The sequence below is a fragment of the Leucoraja erinacea genome, chromosome 25, assembly GCF_028641065.1.
Source record: "Leucoraja erinacea ecotype New England chromosome 25, Leri_hhj_1, whole genome shotgun sequence".
Lineage (NCBI taxonomy): Eukaryota > Metazoa > Chordata > Chondrichthyes > Rajiformes > Rajidae > Leucoraja > Leucoraja erinaceus.
Window position 1 is genome coordinate 20,218,481 of NC_073401.1, and position 24,534 is coordinate 20,243,014.

Below are 24,534 nucleotides of genomic sequence, written 5' to 3' on the forward strand. Positions count from 1 at the left end.
TAACTACACTAACACTATCCTACACACTGGGACAATTTACAATTTTACCAAAGCCAATTAACCTACAAACCTCTACATCTACATGGTTATGGGCAAAAAGCTACTCCTGAACCTGGACATTACAGTTTTCAGGCTTCTATACCTTCATCTCCTGGACAAGTGTCGATCGCCTGGATTGGGGTCGGAGAGGAATTTCCCGGATTTTTTTCCCGAATTGGACCTGGGTTTTTACATGACGAGGTTCTGGGGTGGAGAGGGGTGATAGCAAAGCTACTCCTGAACCTGTTTGTGGGTAAGTGTGTCAGTATTACAGTTGGCGGTTCGACGGAGGCTTCTCTCGCACCTACTTTCTATGTTTCTATGTTTCTATCCCGAAGGCAGGAGTGAAATGAGAGTGTGGCCAGGGTGGTGTGGGTCTCTGATGTTGCTAGCTTCCTTTTTGAGCAGCGACTCTTGTAGATGATCCCTTCGATGGTGGGGAGGTCATTACCCATGATGGACTGGGCAGTGTTCACTACTTTTTGCGATTTTCTTTGTTCCTGGCCGTTTGAGTTGCCGAATGAGGCTGTCGTGCAACCAGTCAATATGTTCTCTACTGTACTTAGTAACATAGAAAATAGGTGCAGGAGTAGCCATTCGGCCCTTTGAGCCTGCACCGCCATTCAATATGATCATGGCTGATCATCCAACTCAGTATCCTGTACCTGCCTTCTCTCCATACCCCCTGATCCCTTTAGCCACTAAGGCCACATCTAACTCCCTCTTAAATATAGCCAATGAACTGGCCTCAACTACCTTCTGTGGCAGAGAATTCCAGAGATTCACCACTCTCTATACCTATAGAAGTTCAAGAGAGTGTGTGTTGACATATCAAATCTCCTCAATCCTCCAAGGAAGTAGAGGCATTGATGGGATTTCTTTATGATTGCATCAATGAACTGGGTCCAGGACAGGTCTTCAGAGTTGTGCCCACCAAGGAATTTGAAGCTTTTGACTTCCTCCACCAACGCCCATCGATGAAAACAGGTATGTGGATCTTCACTCTTCCTCTTCTAAAGACCACAATCAGTTCCTTGGTCTTACTGTCTGGGTACATAGTTGTGAATATAGTCTTGCACATCTACCTCCCTTCCAACCACCTGCCTATCAAAACCTCCCTTTGCCTATGTTGACCTATTACCTGCTACACTGTCTTGCTTCTCCCCTTTCCCAGCTGTTATCCCCCCTGCAATCAGTCTGAAGAAGGGTCTCAACCCAAAACGTCATCAATCCATCTTCGGCTACCTGACCCACTGGGTTACTCCAGAATTTGTGGCCGTTCAAAGAAATACACTGATCTCATCAGATCTGTGAAGGGAAGAGACCACACTATACACCTGCTGTAGGAATGTAACTCCTTAACATGCCTTTTCCGGTCAGCAAACGCAATTAACTAAATCTACCTACGACTATCTCGACTACCTACAACGACATGGCGACCCCACTACAACTGCACCTATGATTACAGGATTATCGATTATCTCCATGGCGACATGTTGAAAAATTTGCGCCGACCATACTGAGGCCATGACTAGTTCGGGAACGCCTCACGACCATGAAGGAGACTCACCAGCGAACATGTGGCGACCATGTGGCGAGCGCAGAGTCTACTGCACTCGTCTAAAAAGTAGCCTATGTGGGACAGGCCCATCACACTTTTCAAGGAAGCTTTGAAAATATAATTGAATCGTTTTCTTTGACCTTGTGGTAGTCTCTTGTCATGTCTGAGCTCAGAATAGATTTCTGCTCCACCAGTCTTATTTTGGGCATGCAAATTTCTCAGCATATTCACTGGAGCACTAGGACCATTAGTGCTGGATGTTGGTCTGAGAGAGGATGTTAACATTAATTCTCCTATTCTACCGTTAATGTGGAAACCTTGGTGCATACAAAATACTTCAGAGCAGTGCTGGTTCGCATCCTTTACAGGAAGAAATAAACCAAGCAACTATCATCTAGACCATCTTACCTGGGCAGTGAGGAAATAATCAGAAACAAAATTATTTGCCTCTAAAAAAAAATCAGCATACACAGATTTGCTAAATGCAAATTGCATCTAATTTGATTAACTTCTGCAATGAAATAGTGATAAGGCTGACTGACAAATTGTTTTAAAACAGAAGAAACCAACAGTGAACAAATAATGAAAATTAAAGAAAAATTGCAGAAATCTGTAATAAAAACTGAAAATGCTGGAGATGCTCAGCAGGTGGGGCACATCTAGGGAAAATTAAAGAGTGTTACGTTGAGGTCTCAGCTTCCCCAATTCTCTTTTCAGAAGCTGCCTGAGCTACTGAGTGTTTCCAGCCGTTTCTGTTTTTATTATCACTGTGAACAGCTGTTTCTCAGACTGGAGGGAAGTATGTTGTGATGTTCCCAGCAGTCAGCTTTCAGAATACCACTTTTTAATTTATACTGACCAGTTTTGTGCAACAGGAGTATAATTTAAACGTCTGCAGCTAACACATAGTAAACAATGAGGAGGATAGTAGCAGATGTCAGGAGGATGTAGTCACACTAGTAAAATTGGGCAAACATATGTTGGATTATACTTATGCAGAAGTGTGAAGTGATCTATTCTCATTAGCGAAATGAAGAAGGTGAGTATAAATTACAAATGTAAAAATTATCCCAGTGGGTGTAGGATCGTGTTAATGTGCGGGGATCGCTGGTCGGCGCGGACCCGGTGGGCTGAAGGGCCTGTTTCCGCCCTGTATCCCCAAACTAAACTAAATCTAATTTTCAAGGGAATGCAGGATCAGAGACACTCAGATATACAAAATGTTCAAATGTGCCATAACAAGTGAATAGAACCTATATAGAGCACGCTGGACTTTTGGCTGAAAAGGAGTGGAGATAGGAATAATTCCTGTCAGGAAACCTGGCAACATGAGTTTCCCACCCAACAATATCAACAACACGAAATAACTAGTTACTGACTCCAGGAAACAGGGGTCTGAGGGTTTTGTGCATGGCCCCGGTCAGCATCAGTGGAGATGGTTTAGCACTTCAGGTTTCTGGTTCACCCACAATGAAGCTACAGCCAAAAAAAACACAACATTGCCTCTATTTATTCAGAAGATTAAGGGAATTCGGCATGACTCCAACAACCCATACCAATTTCTATAGATGTATCATAGAAAACATCCTATATGATGCATCATTCTTGGTTTGGTAAAAAATTGCAGATGTTGGGGAGAAGGTACAAAAGCCTGAAGGCACGTACCACCAGATACGGACCTTCTATCCCACCATTATCAGGTGACTGAACAGACCCGAGTATTGCTGCCTCTCCTCTGTCATAGCCCTCAATTCCCCATAGCCTTCAATTCTCTAATCTTACATTTTTCCTGCAGTTACAGTAAGTGAAAATCTAGCAGGCAAGCAGGATGCTTTCTCCAACCCTCCCAATTGAAGGCCACTATCTTCCGCCGTTTCTACGCAGTGCTTGATACTTACCTCCAGCAGCCAGTGTTTGTCCTCCAGGATGCACCGAGCCGCAGCCTGGTCCATGCCGGTCACCTGGACAAATTCGGCACAGAGACTCTCACGGCAGCGGCACAACGCTTCTGACGCCTCCGACTGCCCGGGACTCTTGCACCGAGGCTGCTCCATGGCCGGAGCTGCAGCAAGTGACTGGCCAGCCCAGCAAACACTCGCCAGCCCCAGCTCCCCGTCCGCATCCGCCCCCACCGCTGCTTCTGCTTCCATCCCTCCCTCAGCCCCAGCTCTCCAACACCCGCGGCCCATGCAGTTGATACGAGTTTTAACATTTACGTTGATCACAGAATTTCTCGTTGAGCTTAAGAAATTTGTGATCAGCGTGAGAATTTGGCCAAATGCGTGATTCTCACGCTCAATGCGTGAGAGTTGGCAGCCCTGGTTACTCTCAGCTCTCTAGTCTCAGGATCATTGCAAGCTGTTGCTGCCAACTTCAGTACATTAAACAAGTTGCTGTTCACTGCTGCATAAGGAAGGTCACTCATGCTACATACCCATTGGGACATCACTTCAATTACCTTCAGGCCACAGGTACAGGCAGAGATGATCCAGGGATGTATCTGCATTGCATGTAGTATCATAATTACAAAGGCCTTTATAGTAATCTTCTGCAGGAATAATTGACTCCAACTTTGGAGATTCTCTGTAGGCTCCTATGCATCAGCAGATAAACAAACCTAAGACCTAAACCCTCGGCAGCACAATTCAAATCACTCCCATCCATTCGTTGAGCAGAGGATTTCTCCTGCAGTTGGAGGAGTGCTGTTTGTATTGTGGTATGCTCCTTTAAGGGTTGACGAAGCTGCCACTGGGAAGTGCAATAGATTAACAGAGCTGTGCAACATAGAACATGACAGGGTACAGACATAGTACTGTTCAACTCAGGGAAATAACAACATATGCAGAGCTGGAGCAAAAAACTGCACATTTAAAAAATAAAATAGAACAATGGAGTGGTCAGCTGGTCAGATTGCACCAGTGACAAACATTGTTCTAGGGAACCTCCCAACTGAAGGTCTCAAATGTAATGGGATTTAATGCACAGTTTTAGAATGTTGATTTAAGGCCATTATAAAACAGTAAAACAACTCCTAGTCTTATAGTCACCTTGCGTTTTACGCTTGTCTGATTTATGCGTTTTTGAAATAACGCGCTTGTTTAATTAATACCAAAACCTAATTTACACATGGTATTTCTGAAAGAATGCACTCAAATTTATGCCTGCTTAAATTTCTATGTTTAATGTACACTTTTTTGAAATTGCGCTGCTTTTCAGGAACGTAACCCCTGCGTAAAATATGAGGCCTGTATATATATGCTTTCTTATGCTTCCTTACGTCACCCAGTCAACTCTAGCCCTCCAGCCAGTCCAATATCTTTACTCATCTCCCTACAACCTCTTCTCTCTCACTTGCCCATCAACTCTCTGCTACTTTTCCTACCATAGCTGGCATCAGCACCAATTAACAATTTTGTTAGAAGAAAAGGCAACACCAGGAGTCTGAAGAAGGTGTTCGTCCCGAAACGTTGCCTATTTCCTTCGCTCCATAGATGCTGCTGCACCCGCTGAGTTTCTCCAGCATTTTTGTCTACCTTTGATTTTCCAGCATCTGCAGTTCCTTCTTAAACATCAGGATAATATTGACCCGTTGCAAGGTAATATTGCAAATGAAATGGAAGAACTGGCCAACCTTTTCAGTAATCATTTTGTGCTTGTTTTCATGGGACTATACACGGAAATAACCTGTGCTCTGTACAGGGAAGATAACAATGAGTTAAGGCGCTAAACTTAAGAATTAACCAAAATGTGAAAACTGTATGATCTCCAGATTCTGGCAGTTTCCAATAGTGCTTCAAAGAAAGGCAATCAGGAAACCACAGACTCTGTGCCATAATCTTTCAAATCTGTTTCTATTCAAAAATTCTCCCTTCAGATTTAAAAACTGCATTTCAGGAAGATGCAAGAGAGACAAAACAGGAAATTATGTCAGATTTAGATCAGTTATAAGGAAATTATTTTCTGAGGGGTTGCACATGGAACTGAAAATTATATATTTAGTGACTTTTCCTACTTCACCCATTATGATGGAAAGAATGGAAGCTGATAAAATAGCTGATAATGGTTGGACTCTGGTCACTACCCTGAGGAACTCAGTAGTGATGTCCTGAAACTGGGAAACTTGGCCCCCAACAACCACATCAATCTTCCTTTGTGCAAGGTATGACTCCAACTACTGGAAAGATGTCCATAAATGTAATTTCTACCAGGACTCCTTGATGCCACACCCAGGCAGGTGCGGACCTGATGTCATCACCTCTGGATGTATTCTATGTATTGAGGCGAAGACCAAATCTGAGCTTTTGCACTTCTGAAACCCAAACCATGCATCAGTGAGCAAGTTCTTGTGTTGATTGATGGTATCTTGCAGCATTTTGAATGGTAGTACACATTGAATTGTAGGACTCTGGGGAGCATTGTAGAGCCGAGGGACCTAGGAGTGCAGGTGCATGGTTCCTTGAAAGTGGAGTCCCAAGTAGGAGTCGTGGTCAAAAAGGTTTTTGGCACATTGGCAATCATCAGTCAGAGTATTCCATATAAAAGTTGGGAGGTCATGTTGCCGGCATATAAGACGTAGTGATTTTGAGAATTGTGTTCAGTTCAGGGCACGAGGTTATATGAAAGATATTGTCAAGCTGGAAAAGGTACAGAGAAGACTTACGAGGATGTTGCCAGGACTCAAGGGTCGGAGCTGTAGGGAGAGGTTGAGTAGGCTAGGACGCTATTCCTGAGTGCTGGAGGATGAGGGGTGATCTTATAGAGATGTATAAAATTATGAGAGGAATAGATCGGGTAGATGCGCAGTCTTTTGCCCAGAGTGGGGGAATCGAGGACCAAAGCACATAGGTTTAAGGGAAGGGGGGAAAGATTTAATAGGAATCTGAAGGGTAACTTTTTCACACAGAAGATGGTGGGTGTATGAATGATCTGCCAGAGGAGGTAGCTGAGGTATCCTAACGTTTAAGAAACAGTTAGTCAGGTACAGGAATAAGACAGGGTTGGAGGGATATGGGCCAAAGGCAGGCAAGTGGGCCTAGTGTAGCTGGGACATGTTGGCCGGTGTGGGGAAGTTGGATCAAAGGGCCTGTTTCCATGCTGCATGACTTGATGACTGAGAGCAGACCATTGGATCGTAATTAGCAGACTGCATTTGTTCTACTTTTTTATGGACAGTACACACCAAGACAAGTTTCTACCTTGTCAGGTCGATTCCAGTGTTGCAACTGTACTGGAAAAGTTTGGCTAGAGGGGCAGCTGGCATGTACAGCAGTACATTAAGTTCTGTAGTTGTTTTTTAAAATCACTTGGAGATAATTAAATTGGCTAAAGGTTGGTGTTTATATCTGTGGAGATTTCAGTCTGAAGCTGCAAAGCATTGTCCAGTTGGCACCTCTGACTGAGTTTAGGTGTAAATGCTTCTCTTTGTCACACACATTTTGGACTTGGCTATTGCGGAGAACGGGGTGGTATTTTGAGTCCAGTTTGTCTTAACAGCCTAATATTGTACAGATACAAATTCTATAAATCTTGCTGCTACATTTGTCAGTAAAATCCTATCCTATAAAATGGTACACTGTTACATTCATATTACATAGGCAATGCATTTTATATAATTGAAATAACTTTAAAAGGAAATATACAAAATAATGGGGAGAGATTTAGCAATGAAGTGAAAAGAAAGAAACAAAGTTGAATTGTGGAAAAACATGGATAGAGTGAAACCCAGGAATGAGTAGGTAAACATATAAGGAGTGTCTGATGGCACTGGGCCTTTATTTGTTGGAGTTTAGGAGAATGAGGGGGAGATCTCATTGAAACATGCAGAATCGTGAAAGGCTTGGATAGAGTGGGTGTGGAGAGGATGTTTCCACTAGTGGGAGAGTCTAGGACTAGAGGGCAGAGCCTCAGAATTAACAGACGTTCTTTTAGGAAGGAGATGAGGAGGAATTTCTTTAGTCAGAGGGTGATGAATCTGTGGAATTCTTTGCCACAGAAGGTTATGGAGGCAAAGTCAGTGGGTATATTTAAGGCAGAGATAGATAGATTCTTAATTATTTCAGGTATCAAAGATTATGGGGACAAGGCTGGAAAATGGTGTTAGGAGGGAGAGATAAATGTGCCATGATTGAATGGCGGAGTAGACTTGATGGGCCGAATGGCAAATTTTATCCTATCACTTATGATCTTATGAAACCAATGTCACTTTGGGAGAGAGTCCAGTGATACTTGCTATTTTGTCTGGAGTATAACCCTGGTGTCTGAGAGTACCATGATGGAGTACAAGAGATGGATAAGTTTCAGGAGTATTCGTCACTTTTGCAAAGTTACATAAAGTACATAAGGAAGGTAATAATGAAGGGAATGTTTGAATTTCTCCAATGTTCAGAAAAGGGAATTTTGTATGTTAGGTGGATATTCATATATCTGTTTTTTTTTAAATTTGAGAAAGGAAACTACACTGCTATCTATATCTATATAATTCCAAAGTTCTAAGTTGCATACTTACTTTCCTTGGTCAGGTGTCCTTTGAAGCATGGAAGATACTCTCAGCAATGTATTATGGTCCTTCAGTTGTGATAGAACATCAAGTAAGATAACAATTGAACGGTTCATATGTGAGGCAAAGCTGCCAGGACGGTCAATTTCATCCACAGGAATGCGCCAGATTCCCTACAGAGATCAAAAAAGAGTGATTCCTTCAACATTGATCATTGAGGATTAAAGACGACCACATAAACATGACTTAAAAACACGACACAACCACATTAAACGAAGTTGTGGGAGAATCCACAAAATAGTTATTTGTTCTATAAATGTTCAGGCCCAAACCATGATGATCATAGTTCAGTCCATTAGAATACAGATCAGACCCAATAATGCGACCCGATAACATATCACAATAAGTTGTTACAGATGCTGCCTGACCCTTTGATTTACTCCAGTATTTTGTGTCTATCTTTGGTATAAACCAGTATTTAAAGTTCCTTTTCATTTCACTCTGCTGCACTCTGTGTTTGTCTCCCACAAAAGTAAAGCTAAGTACATTTGTTCATTTGGTTCCCATATTCCATTATCTTCTTTCCTTTCATCCATCTAACCAACCTCATCTTGAATGTTGACAGTGCTGCCTACACCTCCATCTCTTGGAGTGAATCCCACAGCTTCCCAACAGAGTGTTTGCAGGTTTGTTATCTCTTCTTTTCTAAATCTTGTACATTTTATTTTGTATCGATGGCCTTTGAACTATGGAACAGGCCCTTTGACCCACAATGTCCACACCGAACATGATGCCAAGTTAAACTAATCTCCTCTCTCTGCACTTGATACATTTCCCTCCAATTCCTGCATATACATGCACCCTTCCAAAATCCTGTAAGATGACACCATCATATCTATGTCGACCACCACCGTTGACAGCGCGTTCCTCTCTCTGTGTAAAAAACGTGCCCTGCACATCTCCTTTAAATCTGCCTCTCCTACTTTAAAGTTAGTCCTTTGACATTTCCACCCTGTTTCCCCTATCTATGCCTCTCATATTTGAAAAACTTTTATCAGGTCTTCCGCCACCATCAACCTTCCAGTGAAAACCTTCAAGTTCGTGCATCCTCTACATAGCTAATCCCATCTTATCCAAGCAGCATTCTAGTAAATCCCTTTGTACCCTCGCCAAGGTCTCCACACCCCTGTAACGGGGCAGCTAGATCTCCAAACTCCAAAAACAGCCTAACGAAAGACATATAGAGCTGCAGTGTGACGTGTTGACTCTTATACTCAATGTCCTGACTGAAGATGGCAAGCATGCCATATACCTTGTTTACCAATCTATCTTCTTGTATTATCACTTTCAGGGAGTTATGGACTTGGACTCCAAGATCCTTCTGTACATTAATGCTGCTAAGGGTCTTGCCATTAAGGATATACTTTTCGCTTACATTCAACCTCCCAAAGTGCACACCTCTTCAGCCCATCTCTTCCAAATGAGAGCAGATCATATTCGTCTTCAATACATCCCAACCACTAATGTGAGGCTCACTGTTGTATAGTTTCTTGGATTATCTCTACTTCCCTTCTTAAATAAAGGAACATTGGCTAATCTCCAGTCCTCGCCTGTGGTGAGAGAAGATATAAAGATCTTCAAGAGCCCTGCGATCTCTTCTCTTGCCTCTCTCAATAATCTGGTACAGATCTCATCAGGCCCTCTGGATTTATCCATTTTATTGCTCTTCAGGAGCTCAATCGTCATCTCCTTGATTTCAAACTTGCCCTAGTGTATTAGTAATCCCCACACTGATCTCACTTTTCCCCATGACCTTCTCCTTGGAGAAAATAGATGCAAGTACTCATTTAGTACCTCGCCTATATCCTCTGATTCCAAGCATTAATTTCCTCTTTTATCCTTAGGCGGGCCTACCTTCTACTTAATAACCTCTTTTTAATAACCTCTTGTTTTTAATGTATAAAATGTCGGGATTTTCTTTAATCCCACTCGACAATTATATTTCATGGTCCCTTTTGGCCCTCGAGAACCCAATTGAGTTATTTCTTGCTTGCTTTATATTCTTCACTTGAAATAATCTGTCATAATTTTAAACACTTCTGTAACACTTCTGCATTGTTCCAAATATAAAGTCTCCTGTTTTTCATGGCTTTCATCCATCCAAGCATCAATTTGCATATCTATGTTACATCGTTTCACTAAGCTCAAATTCCTCCCTCATTAGAGACAGGTCTAATATTAATATTTTATACAAGCTGATTATTATCTCTTGTCTTGTCTTTCTCCATACAAAATATATAAATAAAAGTTAGAACATTTTATTTTTAATAGCTCCATCAATCTGAGATGTTGCCTTTAGTTTGTATTGGAGTTTGTGTTGGAGTTTCTCAACACCAAGCCTATTTGGAGTGCAATTATTTCCATCTTGTTATAAACCAAAGAGGCATCACATCAAGGCAAGGCATGCATTTGCCAAATCCTCTCCCACTACACTATTTCATTGATAGGTTAATTGTGGTCAATGGCCTTCTGAAGAGTCAATTTTAGGATAATCTAAAACTGCAAAACCGCTGATTGATTGTTATACACATTGCCTAGAAATTGTCTCACGTATAAATCATGTGGGACACAAGCGAGCCACTTCGAGTCACCCTGGAAAAGTACCCTCCACTGTATTGCTTGTCATTGTCATGTTAATTCTCTACCACTTTAGCATTTTCTGCAATCTTCCAATTATTATTCTAATTGTTGTGAATATGAAGAAACATCTTCAGTAAATTGTACTTCCGGTGGCGCTGGTGCCAGCAGCCTCCACCTACAGCCCGGTATCTTTTTGTTTTTTTGTTTATTTAGTTATGTAAAAGTGTATTTATTTGTGTTTTTTTTGTGTTTTTATGTGGGGGAAGAGGGCACGGTGCGGGGGATACCGTCCTTCAGCCGCTTCCTGGTGAGGACACGACTATTATTCGAGTCGCGTCCTCGCCCCCCCCCCCCCTCCCCCCACAGCGGCCTACCTACCTGGATTACCTGCCGGGATCGACCGGAGCTCCAGCAGCGGCGGGACAGCGTTGAAACATCGCGGGGCTGGCGATGCCTTACTGGGGGTCGCCGTCTGGAGCCCGGAGTGCTGGACCTGCTGCACCGACATCATGGAGCTGCGATTTGCGGAGCTCCCAACGCGGGCGGCACTGATGGACAGCGTGGGGTCCTGCGACTCTGCCCAGCTCGGCCTGTGTAATCGGGAGCTGCAGACTCCGGCAGCGGGAGGCGGCTGATCAGAAGGTCCGGGCCGCTGAGGAGGAGGATGTTCACCGTCGGGGTTCGGCGTCGGCGTCCCACCAGCCCGGCGTGAGGGCCTGAACATCGGGCCACCCGGGGCGGCGACTGCAGGTGCTCGGAAGGCCCCGTCCACGGATGAACACGGAGGGGAGGCTGGCTGGACAATGGTGCCTTCCTCACCTTGGTGCCATTTATGTTATGTTGTGTCGTGGACTTCTGTATTTGTGCTTTTTTTACATTTTAATTCAATTTCAATTTTATTTTTAATATGTTTTATTATTTATTTATTATTTATTTTTATTATTTCTTTGTGATTTTTTTATGATACTGCCTGTAAGGGAAATTAATTTCGTTGTCTCAAATTGAGACAATGACAATAAATTTGAATACAATACAATACAATAAGTTGCCAGTGGTGAGCAGTGGTTTATAACCACCGAAAGAGGGAATCATTTTGATAACGAATCCTCCAGGACATCACGACAGGCACCTTCACCTAGAGTTAGTGGTCCTATCTCAACAAGTAGGTATGTTACAAAACCTACCTGAATCGTCATTAGGAATCTGCCCTCAGCCATGTCGGCGATTTTGGCGCTGTTTGGAGGGGGCGGGTTTTAAACGCGATTTTTACTAGGCTGTACTAATCGCACATGTTCAGCCTAGTAAATCATTAATGAAAAATCGCTGCAAGACCCGGTCGCAAAAGGTATTATTAGTTTTATAGGCCTCGATAATATAGTTCTAATAGTTTTAAAATTACTCTCTGATTCCGCAACCTCTCGCAGCCCCAGGGTTTTATAAAGCAAACAATTAAAGGTATGTACCTTATTTTTACATTAAATGGGGCATATATATAACCCTATATATCAAGTTATCTATAGCGAGTGGTTCATTTTGGGCTTTTTATATCCCGCAGTATTTTTCTCGGCATTTGAGGGCACTAATCCAGCGCTATGTCAACGTTCTAAACCAGTGCGTTCCACATGAACCCACTAGAAAGCCGATTTAAATGGGCATTTATTTACAGCAATTGAACACTAAATTCCTTCCATTTGGCCTATAAATTAATGTAAATTAGATATAAAAATCATGTTATATTGTGAATTATTTGTGAATAATCTTTGGACACTTAGGCTATTTAAAAATGTTAATCTTTCCTTAAGAAATGGGCGTTTGACTATCCAAGATCACAGCTTTTTTGTAATGTCCATTGAAAATCAATAGGGAACAAGATGCTAATTTCCGAGTATGAAAATGGTCATAACTTTTTTAATACTTGAGATATGAAAGTGAATTTGGTGTCAAATTAAACTTATTGTTATGCTTTATCTGATGGGATAAATTGCAGACTTGATTTTTTAAATCTCAAAATTTTGTAACATTGCTACAACAAGTGATGAGAATCTTGATCCTTTCGGTAGGGATGATTTTGAGTGAAATCTCACTGAGGTTAGCAGTGCATCTGGTTTACAGTGCATCTGGTAATAATTGTGCACTGCGAAGTGAGAATTATAATTGGTACAATATAGGTCAGCTCTGACTCTGACTCGTTCTTAGTGTGTTTGAGTCAGAATGCTGATAGCAGGGTTCAGCCAAAAGTAATGACCAGGCTCTTGAATTTTTCTTACAACTATATTTCATGAAGTGAAATTTTACCTGCTTTTTTTAAATACGCATTCAAGGCTAACAACATTCCTTTGTTGATGACCATCTCCAAATATGCTCTGATATCAGCAAAGCATTTTAAAAGTATTTCAAAAGCTATTTTGAAAGAGAGAATGAGATTGAGAGGAAAAGATATGTAGGAAAGAACTGCAGATGCTGGTTCAAATCGAAGGGAGACACAAAATGCTGGAGTAACGCTGCAGGATCTCTGGAGAGAAGGAATGGGTGACGTTTCAGGTCGAGCCTGAACAAGGGTCTCGATCCGAAACGTCACCCATTCCTTCTCTCCAGATATGCTGCCTGTGCAGCCGAGTTACTTCAGCGTTTTGTGTCTACCTTTGAGAGGAAAAGATAGTTCAGCCATGATTGAATGGCAGAATGGACTCAATGGGCCAAATGACCTAATTCTGCTCCAACGCCTTATGATACACATTGATGTTTCTTGGTTCCCTTCTCTCCCAATCATCCACCGGTTTTCCCACCAAGCTACAATACCTATTGTATTCATGAGCCTGGCATGATTCAAATGTCTCTGGCTGAGGTTTTCAACCATGGCATTCCCCACCCTAAGCTGCTCACTATATTCCTCTGATCATCTGCAGGTGGGACTGAAGTACCAATGTTAAATGCAGGAGGATCTCAGCGCTAGGTTTGCTGGAATGAAGCTGCAACCACATGCCCTTCATGAGCTTACGAGTTGAAAAGTGCAGTTTGTTTTGGAACTGAAGCCAGGTGTCTCACTCGAGGGGACAACGCTGTTTTGATCTATTGTTCATCATAAAATGATTGTTAAAGCGGCTTTTACTAAGCAAAGAGCTGTGATAAACATTAAAGGAAAAAAAATACATGCGACTTGCACACATTAAATGCAAGACAGAATATATTTACAAATATACATTTCATATTCATTGGATTATCATGCCAAACTGGTTTTACTTGAGGAAATCAGTCACTCTGATTAAACCTGTGCTGTCTTCTACTGTTTGAATTCCTTGCAGTCCCCTATTTTAATATAGTAATACTAAAAGTGACCAGCAAAGGAAGGTAACAAGACCAGTTATCAGTGGAGAATTAGGTTTTTGTTCTTTGACTGAATACAACGATTACAACAAAGCTATAACACAATCAGAAGCACAGTTTAGCCCCATATGATGGGTTTGTAATCTGAAGTCACTGTGCAATGGACTTCATTTTATTTCTGCACTATTCCAGGTGTTTGTATGCATAACTTTACCCATCTTTACTATTCAACTAAAAACACAGATCTGACACTATTACACATCTAATTAAAAAAAAATACAGGTAGTTAATTCCGAGAGATATGTCTCGCATCTCATGTAAAAAATAACATCTGCTAGATTGCTCTAATTAATCTAATGTCAATCAGCATCAGCATTCTTGCTGGTCACAAGAACAAAGTTGACAAGAACTCAGTACAAGTAGTCTCTTCATGTGAGATGTTAAGCAGAAGTCTCAATGTTCAGGTCAATATAAAACATTCACTGCACTACCTGAACAGATGCAAGGATGCTCCTGCTCAACATTCCTTCTTCAAATGACAGGATGTTTTATAGGATTCTGTCTCCTGTGAACCATGTGGCCATGTCTGCCCAAAAATAACAAATAACTACTTTTTAACAGAAAGCCTTAATGGTTCAAATGCTCCAAAATCCTCCGAAGTTAACAGAAAATTCACATTGGTAATCCCCTCAGGTATTTTGGGGGAGAACCCAACAACCTCGAGGTTAGAGACTCAAATACTAAATAAGGATCGTTTATTCAACCAATCTCATTTTCTTGGTAATGTTTAACTCATATGGAAATATCTGCAAACCTAGAACATGCAATACTGAACAATGTGCCACAGATAGAGAACACAAACAAACTAACTTCCTGGAGCCTACTCAGTTCTCATTTGTGGCTAATGGCTTCCAGGAACAAATTAACCTGTGGAAGTACTTTAGTGGAAATGCAATTACTTGCCTTACAGAGTGGCAGTTATTCATTTCACCACTAGTTAGTAATAAGTTATCAAGGAGATCTACAGCAGGGCGCAAGTTAAAAATTGTGCCAGTGAAAACCAAGAGAGGAATGAAGGCTCTTGCAAACAAAATATAGAAGATAAAGGTGACTCTGATGAACAAACAAAGATCAATACTGGTACAACAGAAAATCCTTGCACGTTGTTCTATATATATTCTACTACGCACACATCCAGCTGAAATGGTGCTCTGAAATGTATAAACACTGCTGTAATTTCTACATGGTGAAACCAAACTGTATACAAACGGCCTTTATTAAAATCTGACAATGTGCACTTTAACTACATGTGATTTTTTTCTATACAAATCTCAAATTGTGGAGTACAGAGGCAAAGAAATAAATGATGGGTCTTTGTCCCAAACATTATGGAGGGCACTGTAGAAACAGACCATTCAACCCAACCTGTCCATGCCGACCTCGATGCCCCAACTATAGATGTTTCACCTGCCTGCCCTCCCCCCCCCCCCCCCCCCCCCCCCGTTTGTCCTCTAAACCTTTTTTATCTTTGAGCATCAAGAAAGATGGCAGTAGAGTTCAGGCTGGTTGAATGAGCAGAAAGGTGGAAAATGAAAACTCAAGAATTATGAAGTATTCATTTTTGTTAAGCAATTTAATTTAGTTAAGCAATTTAAATTGGGGAGCACAATCCTACACAGGGTACAAGAACAGAGAGATCTGGGAATGTACATTGAAGATGACGAGGCAGGTGGAGAAAACTGAAAAGAAAAGTATTGGGCTTAATAAATTGTAGCTTAGAGCAAGAAAATCATAATGAACAGTTATAAAAGACCAATTTAGATACAATTGGTGTACTGTGGCAAGTATTTTTTGCTTTCCCTCTGAACTATTGATGACATTTTACTTTAGGTGACATTTTAGATTGGCAGACCAATTGGAGGAGGGGATTGGGGTGGGGGGGTTGGGGCATGGGGAGGAACTGGAATTGGGGAAAACAGGACAAATCCAAGCCGGCAACAGATGACCTCAGGCAAGGAGGTTCCCTTCCAGTTCCGGCCTGGAAGCGCCACGAGTCGGGGCTGGCGTGTGGAACTAGCGCTGTAAACAGCGAGGGAGGTGGCACGAGCCGGGACTGATGTGGGCAGCCGTCGGCAGGTCAGTCCGCTGTAACTGAAATCCATATAAAGAAGTCGATTAAAATAAGGATTTACTGTATATCTCAAACAACAGAGGTCCCAGCACAGATCCCTGCAGAATACCGCTGGTCACAGATCTGTAGCCAGAATAACATCCTTCCACTACAACCCTATAGGAAAGCCAGTTATGAATCCAAGTCACTATGGATCCTATGCATCTTAATATTTGGGATCTGCCTATCATAGGGTATTTTATCAAACGCCTTACTAAAATCCACGTAGACAACATCCACTGAACTATCTTCATTAATCACATTCATAACCTCCTAAAAATCACATTCATAACCTCCTAAAAAAAACTCAATCAAGTTAACAAGACGTGACCTACATGGACAAAGCCATGCTGGCTGTCCCTAATTAGCTATTCCCTTCCAAATGCAGGTTAATCCTATTCCAAAGTATCCTCTCTAATAGCTACCATTGATGCCAAGGGTTCACTAGCCTATAATTTCCTGGATTATCTCTACTTCCCTTTGTAAACAAAGGAGTAACCTGAGACTAAAGAAGGGTCTTGACCCAGAACGTCATCTATTCCTTCTCTCCAGAGATGCTGTCAGTCCCACTGAGTTACTCCAGATTTTTGTGTCTATCTTCGGTTAAAACCAGCATCTGCTGTTCCTTTCTACACATTAGTTACTCTCTTGTCCTCTGAGATATCGCCTGTTGCTGGAGAGGACACAAAGATCTTCATCAAGGCCCTTACAATCATCTCCCCTGCCTCCCTTGAGGCAGGCCTTGATGAAGATTGTTTTTCAAGAGACCCAACACCACCTTCTTCTTGATCTCAAACAGCCCTGGCATATTAATATCCCAATACTGATTTCTCTATTCGGCCTTTCTTCATGGGTCATTGTTGGTCATATGGCTGTTGGTGTCGGCTATTGTTCGATCGTTTGGACTTAGGAAATATTGGGCAATATCTTTCCTGTTAGAGCACGTATGACGACAACAAACTTTGAAGGAGTTCCCCTCTGAAAAGGGTCTGAAAAGGTCATCTGACAAATTCCTTCCACAAATATTGCCTGATCCACTGAGTTACTCCAGCTGTTTGTTTTTAGAACAACATTAATACTATTTTGTGACTGTGGCAGTCACATTAGCATTAACAGTAATTATTAACAATCCTAGTTCTGTTCAGGTTAGTTTGCTGGGTATACTGGGTGGCCCAGGTAGAGTCGGGCTCAAGCTGTGTCTGGTGCCCACTGTGCAACTCTAGTGTTCCCCTGAAATCCATCACTATGCACCACACTCAATGAATTCCTACATGAGAACATTCAGAAGTGAAGTGAAATACATCACCATGGGATATTCTTTCATCCCCACTCAGAAGTCTCCCCAATTCTGTGCAGCATCCTTGCTTTCCACAGGTTTCATTTGCTAACACTTATGGCCCCTTAAAATCAGTGTTCTCGGGGTGAAGATCATGACTAAAACTAAACTTAAATTAAGCAAAACAACAACATTTTTTCATCTGTAGCTGGTTTGATCGAAATGAGGCAAAGAGGTTGTTCACGTTATTTGTAGGGTGGATTTCAATTTCATATACTACCCATCTTATTAGCTAAAAGTGTGGCAATCATACCCAACACTTTGGATTTGTTCACATAGCCTTACAGCCCTACATCATTTATTTCTTTTTTGCCTGTGGGTATGCATGCAAACAAGAATAATTTGCACACATACCTTCTTCAGGAGTTGGGAGCCAATGCATTATTGGTTACTATTTATGGAATATTTGACTTCATCTGTTTTTCATAAGCTTTGCAGATCTCAACATGGCAGACCATGCACAACAAGATATTACAGCACCATGGGGTTTTGAAGCAAGCAAAGCAAACAATCATTAAACATTGTGAACCCAGCACACCATGTGTTACGAGGAACAGTTGACAGACAAGATTGAAATGCACAACACTTAAAACCTAGGAGTTTTTAAGTTTAGTTTAGTTTAGAGATACAGTGCAGAAACAGTCCCTTCGGCCCACCGCGTCCACGCCGACCAGCGATCCCCACACACTAACACTATCCTACACACACATATTACCAAGCCAATTAACTTACAAATCTGAACGTTAATGGAGTGCGGGAGGAAACCGTAGATCTTGGAGAAAATCCATGCAGGTTATGGGAGAACGTACAAACTCCGTACAGACAGCACCTGTAATCGGGATCAAACCCGGGTCTCTAAACCTTTAAGGGGCTACAAGTAACTGAACTTTATAAAACACACAGATACTTGCCAGGATAAAGCAGACTTCAGGGTGAATTCTCTCAAAGGATAAAACAACATTATTATCACAAAGTATATCACTGTCATTTTTATTGTGAACATTCTCAAGCAGGAATATACTGAGTGCGAGTACAAAAGTAGGTTCACTAATTAACTTCCATTCCAACCTTTAACCCCATAGTTAACCAAACTTTACAAACAACTAAAATACTTCTTGCAAAGCTATCAAATTAGCATTCTTATTCTGCCTCTGCAAAGTCACAAACATATAATTTGTTTAAAGAACACAACGAATATGATTTCCTTTTTAGGCTGTTCTTTGCACAAGATTTACAGTTCTGCAGGCAATAAAAATTTATATTATTTATCAGTAAGCATATCTCACTAGGCCTCAGCAAAAGCAGACAGAAAACACAAAGTAAAAGGCACATATCACTTTTCATCAATTGTAAAGAAAGCAACCGACACACTCTCTCCCCTCCGCCCCTCTCCAAGATGTCTCAATTACTTCAGTAAACCCCAAAAAGATTATACCAACAGATTATAGCAACTATTTTTTTTAGTTTGGAACTTTACGGTAATTCCTTCTTTTAATTAAATATTTTTGACTCCCACAAGCTCCAAGAAGCCACAAATATTTGACACATCTATTTCACCTTTTAGATAATCTTCTACACCATTTCCATAAAAAAATTCAAAAGGGAAACTAAGCTGTGTTTACCACGAGATGAAACCAAGTTGGAGCAGCTGTAATGCAAATACTTGCCAGAAACACTGCCCTGCTGTTTACATATGCATTCTTCTGGGGGGGGGGGGGGGGGGGGGGGGGGGGGGGGGGAATACATACAGCACAGACTTCAGTTCAAGACACAGCACACGAGGAGACTTCCAGCATGTTTGTGAAGGGGTTCCCCTGTTCTAACCACAGGTGACAGAGAAAATGATGATGGCATTCACAGACAACTTCGAGGTACTCACCATTACAACAGTAACTACGGCCTCATCCAATTATCATCATATTTACAAGTTAAAAGCCTCCCATAAATCTCCGGCTGAAAAGAATAACATTGGTCAACCGTGGGGCCTGGAGTGCACAGTCCTGACAGAGACACAAAAGCATCTGCAGGTCTGAGAGAGGCAGCATGCTGTTGTCAGACGTTTGTTCCTCTTTCAAGCGTTCCATCTCACGCCCACACAGTCCCCCCTGACCCCGGCTTCACTGCTTTTAAGGCAGCTTGAGGCTCAAGGCAGCCAATCACAAAACCCCAAAACCGCCCACCCATCCTCCCACACAAGCACACATACCCACCTGATTGTACAGTACATACAGTAGAGCTACAAGTAGCTACATATTCCACAGTAAAAAAAAATGCCTACCGTTTGTTTTCTGTAGCAAAAATGTGCAGTGCTTACACCGCCGCCAATCCTGTTTATCTGTGCCCTTCCAATTCCTATCTCTCACCATCTGTGGTAGCCCTGCACCTAGACATTTCCTGTAGTTTCATCTGTGTTTGTTTGCAACAATGTCAGTTTTATTCTTTCACTTAACTCTTTCCATTCTGGGATTTTTACTGCGTTGTTCAGTATTCAGCAAGATCGGTATATTAAACAGCAGTGCTGAATAATGGCACAGATCTAGGCATAAACAAAATCTAAATCACACGCTTCCTTTCAGCTCTCTTAACAGGGCTTGAGCTAAACCTGAATATAATCATTACACCAGCATATTCAAAGGAACATTTTCTGTCTCTCTCCCTCACCAACCCAAGTGTTAATTGCAGTTCTGGAGTCCTGTACCTTGAATCAGGCCAGCCACTGAAGATGTCATCAGATATTTACTCACATGCACTTTTTTACTAAAATCATGTTCTAACAGCACAACATACATAGTATTCCTATTCCAAATACACAAATATCTAAAGGTGCAAGGTATCAGGCGCTTGCAAGTTTTCAAAATGTGTGTGTAAATGGATGAAGCAGCTATCTACCAGGTTAGTACACAACAGACTACAACGCCCACAGACATAACTGGGTACTGGGTTCATCAATCAGGGATACATAGCTGGGGGCCAAGTGAGATCTCCTGCACTCCACCTTCCCGTTTCCCACTGTCACTGTTACAGTACCCTCCATAATGTTTGGGACAAAGACCCATCATTTATTTATTTGCCTCTGTACTCCACAATTTGAGATTTGTAATAGAACAAAAATCATGTGGTTAAAGTGCACATTGTCAGATTTTATTAAAGGCAATTTTTATACATTTTGGTTTCACCATGTAGAAATTACAGCTGTGTTTATACATAGTCCCCCCATTTCAGGGCACCATAATGTTTGAGACAAATGGCTTCACAGGCGTTTGTAATTGCTCAGGTGTGTTTAATTGCCTATTAATGCAGGTATAAGAGAGCTCTCAGCACCCAGTCTTTCCTCCAGTCTTTCCATCACCTTTGGAAACTTTTATTGCTGTTTATCAACATGAGGACCAAAGTTTGGCCAATGAAAGTCAACAATGCCATTATGAGACTGAGAAACAAGAATAAAACTGTTAGAAATATCAGCCAAATCTTAGGCTTACCAAAATCAACTGTTTGAAATATCATTAAGAAGAAAGAGCACAGGTGAGCTTACTAATTGCAAAGGGACTGGCAGGCCAAGGAAGACCTCCACAGCTGATGACAGAAAAATTATTTCTAAAGGAAAACCCCTAAAAACCTGTCGGACAGATCAGAAACACTCTTTAGGAGTCAGGTGTGGATTTGTCAATGGCCACTGTCCAGATAGGACTTCATGAACAGAAATACAGAGGCTACATTGCAAGATGCAAACCACAGGTTAGCTGCAAAAATAGGATGGCCAGGACACAGTTTGCCAAGATGTACTTAAAAGAGCAACCACAGTTCTGGAACAAGGTCTTGTGGACAGATGAGATGAAGATTAACATATCAGAGTAATTGCAAAAGCAAAGTATGGAGGAGAGAAGGAACTGCCCAAGATCCAAAACCTACCACATCATCTGTGAAACACGGTGGTGGGGTGTTATGGCCTGGGCATGTACGTTGCTGATGGTACTGGGTCACTTATCTTCATTGATGATACAACTTCTGATGGTAGTAGCATAATAAATTCTGAAGTGTATAGACACATCCTATCTGCTCAAGTTCAAACAAATGCCTCAAAACTCATTGGCCGGCAGTTCATTCCACAGCAAGACAATGATCTCAAACATACTGCTAAAGCAACAAAGGAGTTTTTCGAGGCTAAAAAATGGTAAATTCTTGAGTGGCCAAGTCAATCACCCGATCTGAACCCAATTGAGCCTGCGTTTTACATGCTGAAGAGTACTAGCCCCCAAAACAAGCATGATGGCTGCAAAAGAGGCCTGGCAGAGCATCACCAGAGAAGGTATCCAGCATGCAGTCATTGCATGCAAAGGATATGCAAAAAAAAACTAAACATGACTACATTCATTTACATGACATTGCTGTGCCCCGAACACTATGGTGCCCTGAAATGCAGGGGGACTATGTATAAACACTGTTGTAATTTCCACATGGTGAAACCAAAATGTATACTTATGGCCTTTATTAAAATCTGACAATGTGCACTTTAACCACATGTGATTTTGTTCTATCACAAATCACAAATTGTGGAGTAGAGAGGCAAATAAATAAATTATGGGTCTTTGTCCCAAACATTATGGAGGGCACTGCACAACTGTAGAAACACAGGAGGAGCATTCCTAGGAAAGTAATGCCCCTGTCCCACTTAGGAAACCTGAACGGAAACCCCTGGAGACTTTGCGCCCCACCCAAGGTTTCCGTGCGGTTCCCGGAGGTTTTTTATCAGTCTCCCCACCAGCTTCCACTACCTGCAACCTCCAGCAACCACCTGCAACCTCCGGGAACCGCACAGAAACCTTGGGCGGGGCGCAAAATCTCCAGAGGTTTCCGAAGTGGGACAGGGGCATAACAGTGTGGTATCTAGAATATCCACTTGAAATAGGGTTGGAAGGCACACAGGCAGGTTGGGGCAAGAGCCACCATAAAAGGTAGACCTTACTTTTGCATGACGACTTGGGGAGCCAAAGGGCATGATACAGGGTCAAGAGAATAAAGTTAGAAAGCAGTGGAATAAACAGACACAATGCTGGAGTGACTCAGCGGCTCAGGCAACTTAGTCAGTCATAGAGTGATACGGTGTGGAAACAGACCCTTCGGCCCAACTTGCCCACACCGGCCAACATGTCCCAGGTACACTAGTCCCATCTGCCTGCGCTTTGTTGATATCCCTCCAAACTTGTCCTATCCATGTACCTGTCTAATTGTTTCTTAAATGTTGGGATATTTCCCAGCCGCAACTACCTCCTCTGGCAGCTTGTTTCAAATACCCACCATCCTGTGTGTGAAAAAGTTACCCCTCAGATTCCTATTAAATCTGTTTTCCCTTCACCTTGACCCTATGTCCACTGGTCCTCGATTCCCCATACTCTGGGCAAGAGATTCTGTGCAGCTGCCCGAACTATTCCTTTCATTATTTTATACACCAGCTTCTATAGAGAATATGAATAGGTGATGTTTCAGGTCCGAACCCTTCTTCGGACTGAACTCTGAAGAAGTGCTCCGACCCAAAATGTCACCTATTCATGTAGAAATAAGGAACTGCAGATGCTGGCATAACTCGGCGAGTCAGGCAGCGTCTCTGGAAAACATGGATAGGTGGTGTTTCGGTTCAGGCCCCTTCTTCTCTTCTTCAGATTGAGGTGGAGGAGGGTGATTAAGGTGGTGGGATAAATGTGCATGCTGTTCTTGCTGTTCTTCCAGTTTGCATCTGGCCTCACTCTGGCAAGGATAGAAGGGTCGGTAGGGGAATTGAAAAGTAAGTTAAAATGATTAGCAACCAGGAGATCCAGCAGGCTTTGGCGACAGAGTTTTTTTTACCTAGAAACAGCTTACACAATGGCCTGTTTCCTTTATCATCGTTACTTTTTTGCATATCTTTCATTCATTGTTCTTTATCTCTCCACATCACCATCTACATCTCTCGTTTCCCTTATCCCTAACCAACCAAAATGTCACCCATTCCTTCTCTCCAGAGTTGCTGCCTCCAGAGTTACTCCAGTTTTTTGTGTCTAACCTCAGGCTTTCTGACTGAAGGGACAATGAGCTTGATGTTCTGCTCAGGGTCCAACTAACAATGTCAGGTCAGAGGAAGCAGCAGCTACCAAGTAGACTGTGGGTTTAAATTCAAGATTGCCTGTTCAAGGTGACCTTCACACGAGACACTGGTTCCACCTGGACTGGAGGAGGACAAAATTCCCGGTGGGGAGATTTGCCAGAGCTACCTGGAAGGTTTAAATTAGTCTGGTAGTGGGGTGGTACTGTAGCAGTAGTGAGGCTGATGAGAAGATTGAGACAAACACAGATGTTAAAGAGAGCAGGTTCAGCAGACACAACAGATAGGAGCAAGGCAGAGAGTGTGGGAAGTCTGCTATATTAAACTTATTTCAATGCAAAAGGCCTGGCAGGGAAGGAAGATGAACTCAGGTTATGGATAGGAATCAAGTGAATCCCTTGAGTAGAGAGATTAAGAGGGATCAAGAGAGAAATATGGGCACGAGAGAAATCCAAAGAGATACGACAAGTATATTAAAGACAAAATAATAAATAGGGATAAAATAAGGCCCCTTAAAGATCAACAAGGTTGTCTTCATTTGGAGTACTATATCTTCAGTTTGGGTCAATAGACAATAGGTGCAGGAGTAGGCCATTCGGCCCTTCGAGCCAGCACCGCCATTCAATGTGATCATGGTTGGTGTGATCATCAATGTGATCATTCTTCTATAGGAAGGATGTCATTAAACTGAAAAGATAGATTCATGAAGATATTGCCGAGTCGGGAGGGTTTGAGATACAAGAGGCTGGAAAGGCTGGCTCTTTTCCCCTGGAGTGTGGAAGGCTGGGAGCTGATCTTATAAAGATATATAAAATAATGACGGGGGAGTCTAAAACTACAGGACATAGGTTTAAGGTGAGCAAATAGCCACAGTCAGATTCAGATCAGATTC

At 42.1% G+C, this 24,534-nt stretch overlaps 1 protein-coding gene across 3 annotated transcripts in view; it reads right to left on the reverse strand.

Annotated features, from left to right (window-relative positions):
• cabin1 (calcineurin binding protein 1) overlaps nucleotides 1-24,534 on the reverse strand; it is a 218,712-nt gene that overhangs the window by 76,995 nt on the left and 117,183 nt on the right. For all 3 annotated transcript variants that reach the window (XM_055655959.1, XM_055655957.1, XM_055655960.1), the window contains exon 29: nucleotides 8,106-8,269. In XM_055655959.1, the coding sequence (XP_055511934.1) occupies nucleotides 8,106-8,269 (164 nt within the window). The remainder of the gene's footprint in view (nucleotides 1-8,105; nucleotides 8,270-24,534) is intronic.